Below are 11,779 nucleotides of genomic sequence, written 5' to 3' on the forward strand. Positions count from 1 at the left end.
CACTGCAAAGTATGATAATAAAATATATGGTATACGTGAACTGAAATGACAATGCAGCCCAGCAGGTGGCGCACCAAACATCTGCATGAAATCCTATAGATAACGACTTCTCTAGCGGTTAATATCATAGACTTAGTGGCCGTTATATTATCTCCAGCAACAGATAATATAAAGCAGCTTCATAGACTTATGTTTTCATAATATAATCATAGGGAACTCAAGAATTTCAGTCGCTTTTCTAACTACCCCCCCCCCCCCCCAAAAAAAAAGAAGTGCAATCAAAACATTCCACATGTACAGACCCCTGAAAATGCTATCAACGAAAACGTCATCACGTTATTAAAATAAAGAGAGACCTGGCAACGCTCCAAAGTTATGGGTTTTGGAAGAAGGGGAGGAAAAGCGCAAAATTATCCTAGGCTGAAAAGGGTTAAAAGTTTATTTTCAATCTAAAGAGCTTTAGGCTGCTTTCACACCTCCGGCTTTTGCAATGCGGCACAATCCGGCACTTTGCAGGAAAACCGCAACCGTTTTTTTTTGCTGCCGGTTGCGTTTTTCCTACATAGACTTTAATTAGTGCCGCATGGGCTTGCGTTCGGTCCGGTTTTTGCCGCATGCGGCAGATTTAGCCGATGTGGCGGCCGGATGGAACGTTCCCTGGCACGTTTTTTGCTCCGGCAAAAAAAAACGCATCGCGCCGCATCCGGCCGATGCGGCGCTTTTCCCAATGCATCCCTATGGATGCCGGATGCGGCGCGATGCAGCAAAAACCGCATCTGGCCGCCGCATGCGGTTTTTGCCACTGCGCATGCTCAGTAGCATGCCGCAAGCGGCAAAAACCGGACCGGCCGCATGTAAAAAACTTATGCAAAGGATACGGTGTTTTTACCGCATCCGTTGCATAGGCTTCACAGCCGGATTGAGCCGCAGAGCTCAAGCCGGATGTGTGAAAGCAGCCTTAGGCTACTTTCACACATCAGTTTTCTGTATTCAGGCACAGTCCTTTTTTTTGCCGTATCCAACGTTTCCGTTTTTGTTGTGCAAACCGGAGCCAACCGGACCCACCGGATCCGTTTTTTTGCGGATCCGTTTAGGACGGATCCGTTAAAAAACGGATCCGGTGGGTCCGGTTTGCATCCGTTTTGCATCCGTTATGTCCGTTTTTTAACGGATCCGTTTTTTTAACACTAAACAAACAATTAACGAGTTCCGTCTTCTGATTGGCTATTGGGAACATATAGTATATATACAGTATTTTGAAGCATATATGACAGAATGAAGACAGAGGCAAGCAGAAACCATGGATGCTATTCTTGCAAATTACACAAAGATCGCTGCAGATTTTATATTTGAGGCAAATCGCTTGGCTATCATCGTCAGAGAAAAGGAGCGACAGCGACTGAGGCGTCAGCGACATCGACGCTTTTGGATCCATCCCCTGACTGCCCAGAGACTGACACGTGGGGTGTTTTCAACCCTATACCTGGAGCTCCGTGGAAACCATGAAAAATTCACAAGCTATGTCCGGATGGCAGTGAATAATTTTGACGTCCTCCTTGGCCTTGTTGCGGACAACATCCGTAAAACGGACACCTACAGCCGGTTCTCTATAACACCCGAGGAGCGTTTGCTGGTTACGCTTAGGTAAGTTTTTTTTTTTTTAAATTGTATCCTCCTGTAAATTGACTTTTAACTGTAATGTGTTTGCTATTATTTTTTTATAATTATTGTCTTTCCTTTACAGATTCCTTGCAACTGGAGAGTCGCTTTCATCCCTCCACTACCAGTTTCGACTAGGAATTTCCACCATCTCGGGAATCATTAGAGACACTTGCCAAGCCTTGTGGGATTGCCTCCATGAGGATTTCATCCCCCAGCCCACCAGGGACAGATGGCTTGCAATTGCTGAACAATACTATAACATTTGTCAGTTTCCAAATTGCCTTGGCTCAGTGGACGGCAAACATATCAGAATTGTGAAACCTGCTGCTTCGGGGTCAGAATACTACAATTATAAAAAGTATTTTTCAATTGTCCTAATGGCAATAACGGATGCGGAATACAAATTCATCTCAGTGGACATTGGCGCATATGGGAGATCCAATGACTCTCAGGTCTTTAAAATGTCCCCAATGGGGCGGCGAATCTATGGGAATACTTTTGATTTCCCTCCTGCAAGACCTCTTCCTGGCACATGTGAGCCCCCAATGCCCTTTGTTTTTGTGGCCGACGAAGCCTTTCAACTATCCCAACATCTATTGAAGCCATATGCAAGCCGTGGATTGACGCAAACACAAAAAATATATAATTACAGATTATCCAGAGCCAGAAGAATGGTGGAATGCTCCTTTGGGATACTAACCAGCAAATGGCGAGTCTTGTTAACAGCCATTAATTTAAACATTGAAACTGTTGATGAAATAGTGAAAGCATGTGTGGTACTGCACAATTTTGTTTTAACAAAGGAACCTTTGTCGTTGGATGACCAGAGTTTGGAATCCACCTCTTTGTCAGACTACACCAGTCCTGGATTTAGGAGTAGTGTTGCCTGTTCAACAATCCGTGACATATATGCTAACTATTTTGTGTCCCCAGAAGGTAGAGTAGATTGGCAAGATCAAATGGTGTAAGATTTTTCTTCAGTTTTATAACAAATAAAAATAATTATAAATAAATTAAATAATATCTTGTTAACCTTGTTAATTTTAATCTTTCACTCGCTTTAAAAATTTGTAATTTTTACCCCGTCAAATTACAACATGTTATGTTTTTGTATTACCTTATTATTAACTTAACTTGCTAAATAATATTCACACCAAAAAAAACAAGAACAAATAAATACTTTTCAACCAAAAACTTTTATTTTTTATTACATAGATAAATAAATTATAAATTTGTAAATCTTGGGCTTGGGGTGGAGATAGTACTGGAGGGGCTGACAGGTGGGAACACACGCACAGTTGGAGTATTGAGGGTGGAAAGTGGTGTTGGTGGTGGTGGTGGGGAAGTAACAGAAGATGAAGGTGTGGTAGAGAAACCAAGAGGGAAACCAGGAGATGGGATGGGATTTGGTAAGGATTGAGGGGTGGAGTGGAGGGATTGGGAGACAGAAGAGGTGGCGGGTGAATTAGTGGTTTGAGTTGGGGTCATGATGGTTGTGGAAGGCGAGATGTGGTAGTGGGTAGGAAGTGTAGGGGCAGATGTGGTTGGGAGCTGGTACTGGCCCGCAGGCTGGTACTGGGCCGCAGGCTGGTACTGGGCCGCAGGCTGGTACTGGGCATCAGGCTGGTACTGGGCAGCAGGCTGGTACTGGGCAGCAGGCTGGTACTGGGCTGCAGGCTGGTACTGGGCTGCAGGCTGGTACTGGGCAGCAGGCTGGTACTGGGCAGCAGGGGGAGTAGGGACAATGGCTGGAGGGGGGGCAGGTGGTCTTGTAGGGGTGGGTGGAGGTGGTTGGGAGTCAACCTGCCCCAGAGCCTTCCGTGTGGCTTGCATTACATGCATCTGCTGGTCAAGAGATAGCTTTTCCATGCGCTCTAGTACGGCTTGAAAAAAACAATGATTGGGAGATTTACTTGCATCTAAATGCAGCCTGTCCAGACGCGTGCACAATTCGTGTGTATTTTTTTCCATATTTGCATTTAGGAAGCTAAAAGATGCACGATTTTGTTCGGATAATAATTGAATGGCGTTCTGGAAGGCTGCATTTAGATGCAAGAACTCTGGCGCATAGCTCTTTTCCTGACCCCTATGACGCTGACGCCCAGAACCCAAAGGTGTTCTACTGAGGGCAGCAGTGTCAGAGGGGTGGGGTAGGGGAAAAGCTATCTCATCACCAGCAGCTTCAGGTAATGAAGTCTCACGGGAAGCTCCAGCGCAGGTGGATGGGACAGATGTAGATGGAAGGGAAGGTTCAGATGGGTGGGGTCTGTGCGTGTGTTCACCAGTGGCGGACTGTTCAGGGATCGCTCCTGTCGGGTTCGATGCAGGCTCCTGAGTGCTGCAGACGGTGCTGTTAAAAAGAGGAAAAACAAAACAATAATTAATTTAATTGCTATACATTGGCCCTGACTAAAAAAAAAAAGCAAAAAAAAACAGACATAAAATATTATACTTTGTACATATTGTGTGGAATATTTACCTTCTGCACACCATAGTTGTCCGGAGGAACGACAACGCTCTAAAGTAACGGTACTTCGATCTGCGTCCTCCGGATCCACTCGGGGCCTGCATCTCTTGATTTAACTCCTTTTTGAAGCGATCCCTGATAGACCGCCACCGCTTCTGAAGTTTGTCACCTGAAAGTGGAAAGCAGAAAGTGGTTATTATACAACACATTACATCATGCAGCATAACCTACTGAACTGTGAATACTTACGCTGTTTCTTCTGGCCACGAGAATTGAGCTCCCCCCAACCTTCTACCGCTGCGTGGCATACCTCGTCCCAGAGTCGACGGGTTACGATCGAATCAGCGTGGCGGCGGTCAGCCATGTTCCACAGCGGCTCCCTCTCTCTAACTTCATCGATGAGGAGGTCGATGTTGATAAATCCGGCCTCCTCACCGTCAGAATCGGGAGCACGCTGGGATGCCTGTTCAAAGAAAGAAAAAAGAAATTAAAAAAAAAAATAGACAAAAATTCACACTGACATGAAAAAAAAAAAAATAAAAAAAAAAAAAAACCTTACACTATGACCACCGCCACCTCGACGACGACCCTGGGACGGTCTTGGGGGAGCTCTATCGTGAGCCCTAGAAGTTGAAGCCTTTAGTGAAGAAAACAAAAAAAAATTATTTACTTATATGTTTGGTGTGCTGTGGTAAACAATTCCTGTATGAAACTTACACTATGATCGCCCGCTCCGTGTCTTTCTCCACCCCTTCCGTCCTCTTCTGGCAGCATCTCCTGTGATGTTTCGGCCACCTGTGTAAATGTCGTTGATTTAAAAAAATGTTTTTTTTTGTATTTTTTACAAAAAAAACAAAAAAAAAAAAATACCTCAGTTTGTGAACCGAAGGGCGGGCTACCAGAAGACGACATTTTTTTGATTACAGGCCACGCACAACAGGACCTCAACCTCAGGAACACTCTTGCACTGCCACGGAAGATAAAAGGACCCAGCAACAGGCTGCCCAGAAATGTACCGCAACACTGCACCTGCAAAAAAAGAAAAAAAAATGTCTAAGTACATGTACGCAGCTCACAGCAGTGATCTGTGGACAGTACTGTGGACATTACCTCAGGAACACTCTTGCACTGCCACGGAAGATAAAAGGACCCAGCAACAGGCTGCCCAGAAATGTACCGCAACACTGCACCTGCAAAAAAAGAAAAAAAAATGTCTAAGTACATGTACGCAGCTCACAGCAGTGATCTGTGGACAGTACTGTGGACATTACCTCAGGAACACTCTTGCACTGCCACGGAAGATAAAAGGACCCAGCAACAGGCTGCCCAGAAATGTACCGCAACACTGCACCTGCAAAAAAAGAAAAAAAAATGTCTAAGTACATGTACGCAGCTCACAGCAGTGATCTGTGGACAGTACTGTGGACATACCTCTTCCCTGGAGCACTGGACTGGAGGACAGCAGAAGTTGAAGTCAGGAGCCGGCAGGAAGTGTGTAGAATGTGCTGGATCCTTTTATAAGTTTTGTGATGAGGAAAAAAAAAAATTTGCGCATGCTCTGTTTAACAAACCGGATGCGGTCACCGCATCCGGTTTAAACCGCATTGCGCCGGATCCGGCATGCATAGACACCCATTGTATACAATGCCGTATTGCGCCGGATCCGGCAGAATGCGGTTTTTTTAAGGGGACAAAAAACGTTACATGATACGTTCTATCCGGCCGCCGCATTCAATTATTTTGCCGCATCCGGAAAAAAACGGATGCAACGCAAAGCCATCCGGTACAATCCGGCAACAATGCAAGTCTATGGGGGATAAACGGATGCGGTACCGGATCCGTTTTACCCGTTTTTTTCCGGATTGAACCTGATGGCAAAAAACTGATGTGTGAAAGTAGCCTTACACAGTCAATGTCTCTGCCTCCTCAGGTTCTTCTTCCTCTCTGTCCCTCAGTGTCTCCCCCTCCTCAGGTTCTTTTCTCTCCCTCTCTGTCCCTCAGTGTCTCCCCCTCCTCAGGTTCTTCTCCCTCTTTGTCCCTCAGTGTCTCCGTCTCCTCTGCTTCTCTCCCGCTCTGTCCCTCAGTGTCTCTGCCTCCTCAGGTTCTTCTCTCTCCCTCTTTGTCCCTCAGTGTCTCCGTCTCCTCTGCTTCTCTCCCTCTCTGTCCCTCAGTGCCTCCCTCTCTTCAGGTTCTTCTCCCTCTCTGTCCCTCAGTGTCTCTGCCTCCTCAGGTTATTCTCCCTCTTTGTCCCTCAGTGCCTCCCTCTCCTCAGGTTCTTCTCTGTTCCTCAGTGTCTCCGTCTCCTCTGCTTGTCTCCCGCTCTGTCCCTCAGTTTCTCTCTCTGTCCCTCAGTGCCTCCCTCTCCTCAGTGCCTCCCTCTCCTCAGTGCCTCCCTCTCCTCAGTGTCTCCCTCTCTCTCCTCAGTGTCTCCCTCTCCTCAGTGTCTCCCTCTCCTCAGTGTCTCCCACTCCTCAGTGTCTCCCTCTCTCTCCTCAGTGTCTCCCTCTCCTCAGTGTCTCCCTCTCTGTCCTCAGTGTCTCCCTCTCCTCAGTGCCTCCCTCTCCTCAGTGCCTCCCTCTCCTCAGTGCCTCCCTCTCCTCAGTGCCTCCCTCTCCTCAGTGCCTCCCTCTCCTCAGTGCCTCCCTCTCCTCAGTGTCTCCCTCTCCTCAGTGTCTCCCTCTCCTCAGTGCCTCCCTCTCCTCAGTGTCTCCCTCTCCTCAGTCTCTCCCTCTCCTCAGTCTCTCCCTCTCCTCAGTCTCTCCCTCTCCTCAGTGTCTCCCTCTCTGTCCCTCAGTGTCTCCCTCTCCTCAGTGTCTCCCTCTCCTCAGTCTCTCCCTCTCCTCAGTCTCTCCCTCTCCTCAGTGTCTCCCTCTCTGTCCTTCAGTGTCTCCCTCTCCTCAGTGTCTCCCTCTCCTCAGTGCCTCCCTCTCCTCACTACCTCCCTCTCCTCACTGCCTCCCTCTCCTCACTGCCTCCCTCTCCTCAGTGTCTCCCTCTCCTCAGTGTCTCCCTCTCCTCAGTGCCTCCCTCTCCTCAGTGTCTCCCTCTCCTCAGTGTCTCCCTCTCCTCAGTGTCTCCCTCTCTGTCCCTCAGTGTCTCCCTCTCCTCAGTGTCTCCCTCTCCTCAGTGTCTCCCTCTCCTCAGTGTCTCCTTCTCCTCAGTGTCTCCCTTTCCTCAGTGTCTCCTTCTCCTCTGTTTCTCTCCCTCTCTGTCCCTCAGTGCCTCCCTCTCTTCAGGTTCTTCTCTCTCTCTGTCACTCAGTGTCTCTGCCTCCTCAGGTTCTTCTCTCTCCCTCTCTGTCCCTCAGTGTCTCCCCCTCCTCAGGTTCTTCTCCCTCTCTGTCCCTCAGTGTCTCCCCCTCCTCAGGTTCTTCCCTCTCCCTCTCTGTCCCTCAGTGTCTCCCCCTCCTCAGGTTCTTCTCCCTCTCTATTCCTCAGTGTCTCCGTCTCCTCAGGTTCTTCTCCCTCTCTGTCCCTCAGTGTCTCCGTCTCCTCAGGTTCTTCTCCCTCTCTGTCCCTCAGTGTCTCCGTCTCCTCAGGTTCTTCTCCCTCTCTGTCCCTCAGTGTCTCCGTCTCCTCAGGATCTTTTCCCTCTCTGTCCCTCATTGTCTCCCCCTCCTCAGGTTCTTCTCTCTCCCTCTTTGTCCCTCAGTACCTCCCTCTCTTCAGGTTCTTCTCCCTCTCTGTCCCTCAGTGTCTCCCCATCCTCAGGTTCTTCTCCCCCTCTGTCCCTCAGTGTCTCTGTCTCCTCAGGTTCTTCTTCCTCTCTGTCCCTCAGAGTCTCCGTCTCCTCAGGTTCTTCTCCCTCTCTGTCCCTCAGTGTCTCCCTCTCCTCAGGTTCTTCTCCCTCTCTGTCCCTCAGTGTCTCCCCCTCCTCAGGTTCTTCTCTCTCCCTCTCTGTCCCTCAGTGTCTCTGCCTCCTCAGGTTCTTCTCTCTCCCTCTTTGTCCCTCAGTGCCTCCCTCTCCTCAGGTTCTTCTCTGTCCCTCAGTGTCTCCGTCTCCTCTGCTTCTCTCCCGCTCTGTCCCTCAGCATCTCCCTCTGTCCCTCAGTGTCTCCCTCTCCTCAGGTTCTTCTCCCTCTCTGTCCCTCAGTGTCTCCCCCTCCTCAGGTTCTTCCCTCTCCCTCTCTGTTTCTCCCCCTCCTCAGGTTCTTCTCCCTATCGGTCCCTCAGTGTCTCCCCCTCCTCAGGTTCTTCTCTCTCCCTCTCTGTCCCTCAGTGTCTCTGCCTCCTCAGGTTCTTCTCTCTCCCTCTTTGTTCCTCAGTGCCTCCCTCTCCTCTGTTTCTCTCTCTCCTCAGTGTCTCCCTCTCTGTCCCTCAGTGTCTCCCTCTCCTCTGTTTCTCTCCCTCTCTGTCCCTCAGTGCCTCCCTCTCTTCAGGTTCTTCTCCCTCTCTGTCCCTCAGTGTCTCTGCCTCCTCAGGTTCTTCTCTCTCCCTCTCTGTCCCTCAGTGTCTCTGTCTCCTCAGGTTCTTCTCCCTCTCTGTCCCTCAGTGTCTCCCCCTCCTCAGGTTCTTCTCTCTCCCTCTCTGTCCCTCAGAGTCTCCGTCTCCTCAGGTTCTTCTCCCTCTCTGTCCCTCAGTGTCTCTGCCTCCTCAGGTTCTTCTCCCTCTTTGTCCCTCAGTGCCTCCCTCTCCTCAGGTTCTTCTCTGTTCCTCAGTGTCTCGTCTCCTCTGCTTGTCTCCCGCTCTGTCCCTCAGTTTCTCTCTCTGTCCCTCAGTGTCTCCATCTCCTCAGTTTCTCTCCCTCTCTTTCCCTCAGTTTCTCCCTCTCTGTCCCTCAGTGCCTCCCTCTCCTCAGTGCCTCCCTCTCCTCAGTGCCTCCCTCTCCTCAGTGCCTCCCTCTCCTCAGTGTCTCCCTCTCCTCAGTGTCTCCCTCTCCTCAGTGTCTCCCTCTCTGTCTCTCAGTGCCTCCCTCTCCTCAGTGTCTCCCTCTCCTCAGTGCCTCCCTCTCCTCAGTGTCTCCCTCTCCTCAGTGCCTCCCTCTCCTCAGTGCCTCCCTCTCCTCAGCGCCTCCCTCTCCTCAGAGTCTCCCTCTGTCCCTCAGTGTCTCCCTCTCCTCAGTGTCTCCCTCTCTGTCCCTCAGTGCCTCCCTCTCCTCAGTGTCTCCCTCTCCTCAGTGTCTCCCTCTCCTCAGTGTCTCCCTCTCCTCAGTGCCTCCCTCTCCTCAGTGTCTCCCTCTACTCAGTGTCTCCCTCTCTGTCCCTCAGTGTCTCCCTCTCCTCAGTGCCTCCCTCTCCTCAGTGCCTCCCTATCCTCAGTGCCTCCCTATCCTCAGTGCCTCCCTATCCTCAGTGTCTCCCTCTCCTCAGTGCCTCCCTCTCCTCAGTGCCTCCCTCTCCTCAGTGTCTCCCTCTCCTCAGTGCCTCCCTCTCCTCAGTGTCTCCCTCTCCTCAGTGCCTCCCTCTCCTCAGTGCCTCCCTCTCCTCAGCGCCTCCCTCTCCTCAGAGTCTCCCTCTGTCCCTCAGTGTCTCCCTCTCCTCAGTGTCTCCCTCTCTGTCCCTCAGTGCCTCCCTCTCCTCAGTGTCTCCCTCTCCTCAGTGTCTCCCTCTCCTCAGTGTCTCCCTCTCCTCAGTGCCTCCCTCTCCTCAGTGTCTCCCTCTACTCAGTGTCTCCCTCTCTGTCCCTCAGTGTCTCCCTCTCCTCAGTGCCTCCCTCTCCTCAGTGCCTCCCTATCCTCAGTGCCTCCCTATCCTCAGTGCCTCCCTATCCTCAGTGCCTCCCTATCCTCAGTGTCTCCCTCTCCTCAGTGCCTCCCTCTCCTCAGTGCCTCCCTCTCCTCAGTGTCTCCCTCTCCTCAGTGCCTCCCTCTCCTCAGTGTCTCCCTCTCCTCAGTGTCTCCCTCTCCTCAGTGCCTCCCTCTCCTCAGTGCCTCCCTCTCCTCAGCGCCTCCCTCTCCTCAGAGTCTCCCTCTGTCCCTCAGTGTCTCCCTCTCCTCAGTGTCTCCCTCTCTGTCCCTCAGTGCCTCCCTCTCCTCAGTGTCTCCCTCTCCTCAGTGTCTCCCTCTCCTCAGTGTCTCCCTCTCCTCAGTGCCTCCCTCTCCTCAGTGTCTCCCTCTACTCAGTGTCTCCCTCTCTGTCCCTCAGTGTCTCCCTCTCCTCAGTGCCTCCCTCTCCTCAGTGCCTCCCTATCCTCAGTGCCTCCCTATCCTCAGTGCCTCCCTATCCTCAGTGTCTCCCTCTCCTCAGTGCCTCCCTCTCCTCAGTGCCTCCCTCTCCTCAGTGTCTCCCTCTCCTCAGTGTCTCCCTCTCCTAAGTGCCTCCCTCTCCTCAGTGTCTCCCTCTCCTCAGTGCCTCCCTCTCCTCAGTGTCTCCCTCTCCTCAGTGTCTCCCTCTCCTCAGGTTCTTCTCCCTCTCCTCAGTGCCTCCCTCTCCTCAGTGTCTCCCTCTCCTTATTGTCTCCCTCTCCTCAGTGTCTCCCTCTCTCTCCTCAGTGTCTCCCTCTCTCTCCTCAGTGTCTCCCTCTCTCTCCTCATTGTCTCCCTCTCCTCAGTGTCTCCCTCCCTCTCCTCAGTGTCTCCCTCCCTCTCCTCAGTGTCTCCCTCTCTCTCCTCATTGTCTCCCTCTCCTCAGTGTCTCCCTCTCCTCAGTGTCTCCCTCTCTCTCCTCAGTGTCTCCCTCTCCTCAGTGTCTACCTCTCTCTCCTCATTGTCTCCCTCTCCTCAGTGTCTCCCTCTCCTCAGTGTCTCCCTCTCTCTCCTCAGTGTCTCCCTCTCCTCAGTGTCTCCCTCTCCTCAGTGTCTCCCTCTCCTCAGTGTCTCCCTCTCCTCAGTGCCTCCCTCTCCTCAGTGCCTCCTTCTCCTCAGTGCCTCCCTCTCCTCAGTGTCTCCCTCTCCTCAGTGTCTCCCTCTCCTCAGTGCCTCCCTCTCCTCAGTGTCTCCCTCTCCTCAGTGTCTCCCTCTCCTCAGTGTCTCCCTCTCCTCAGTGCCTCCCTCTCCTCACTACCTCCCTCTCCTCACTGCCTCCCTCTCCTCACTGCCTCCCTCTCCTCAGTGTCTCCCTCTCCTCAGTGTCTCCCTCTCCTCAGTGCCTCCCTCTCCTCAGTGTCTCCCTCTCCTCAGTGTCTCCCTCTCCTCAGTGTCTCCCTCTCTGTCCCTCAGTGTCTCCCTCTCCTCAGTGTCTCCCTCTCCTCAGTGTCTCCCTCTCCTCAGTGTCTCCCTCTACTCAGTGTCTCCCTCTACTCAGTGCCTCCCTCTCCTCAGTGCCTCCCTCTCCTCAGTGCCTCCCTCTCCTCAGTGCCTCCCTCTCCTCAGTGTCTCCCTCTCCTCAGTGTCTCCCTTTCCTCAGTGTCTCCCTCTCCTCAGTGCCTCCCTCTCCTCAGTGTCTCCCTCTTCTCAGGGTCTCCCTCTCCTCAGGGTCTCCCTCTCCTCAGGGTCTCCCTCTCTGTCCCTCAGTGTCTCCCTCTCCTCAGTGCCTCCCTCTCCTCAGGGTCTCCCTCTCTGTCCCTCAGTGTCTCCCTCTCCTCAGTGCCTCCCTCTCCTCAGTGTCTCGTTTCCTCAGTGTCTCCCTCCTCAGTGTCTCCCTCTCCTCAGTGCCTCCCTCTCCTCAGTGTCTCCCTCTTCTCAGGGTCTCCCTCTCCTCAGGGTCTCCCTCTCCTCAGGGTCTCCCTCTCCTCAGGGTCTCCCTCTCTGTCCCTCAGGGTCTCCCTCTCCTCA

General features: G+C 51.9%; 1 protein-coding gene across 1 annotated transcript; it reads right to left on the minus strand.

Annotated features, from left to right (window-relative positions):
- Positions 1–2,846: 2,846 nt before the first annotated feature.
- LOC142255355 (uncharacterized) lies at positions 2,847–5,154 on the minus strand. The gene is made up of 6 exons (XM_075326916.1): positions 5,000–5,154; positions 4,847–4,924; positions 4,689–4,766; positions 4,379–4,592; positions 4,142–4,298; positions 2,847–4,012 (listed from the first exon to the last, which is right to left on the minus strand). Exons 1-6 carry the CDS (start codon positions 5,039–5,041, stop codon positions 2,887–2,889), a joined length of 1,695 nt encoding a protein of 564 aa, XP_075183031.1. The 5' UTR covers positions 5,042–5,154; the 3' UTR covers positions 2,847–2,886.
- Positions 5,155–11,779: the final 6,625 nt, after the last annotated feature.

Source organism: Anomaloglossus baeobatrachus, chromosome 10 (genome assembly GCF_048569485.1).
Source record: "Anomaloglossus baeobatrachus isolate aAnoBae1 chromosome 10, aAnoBae1.hap1, whole genome shotgun sequence".
Taxonomy (NCBI): domain Eukaryota; kingdom Metazoa; phylum Chordata; class Amphibia; order Anura; family Aromobatidae; genus Anomaloglossus; species Anomaloglossus baeobatrachus.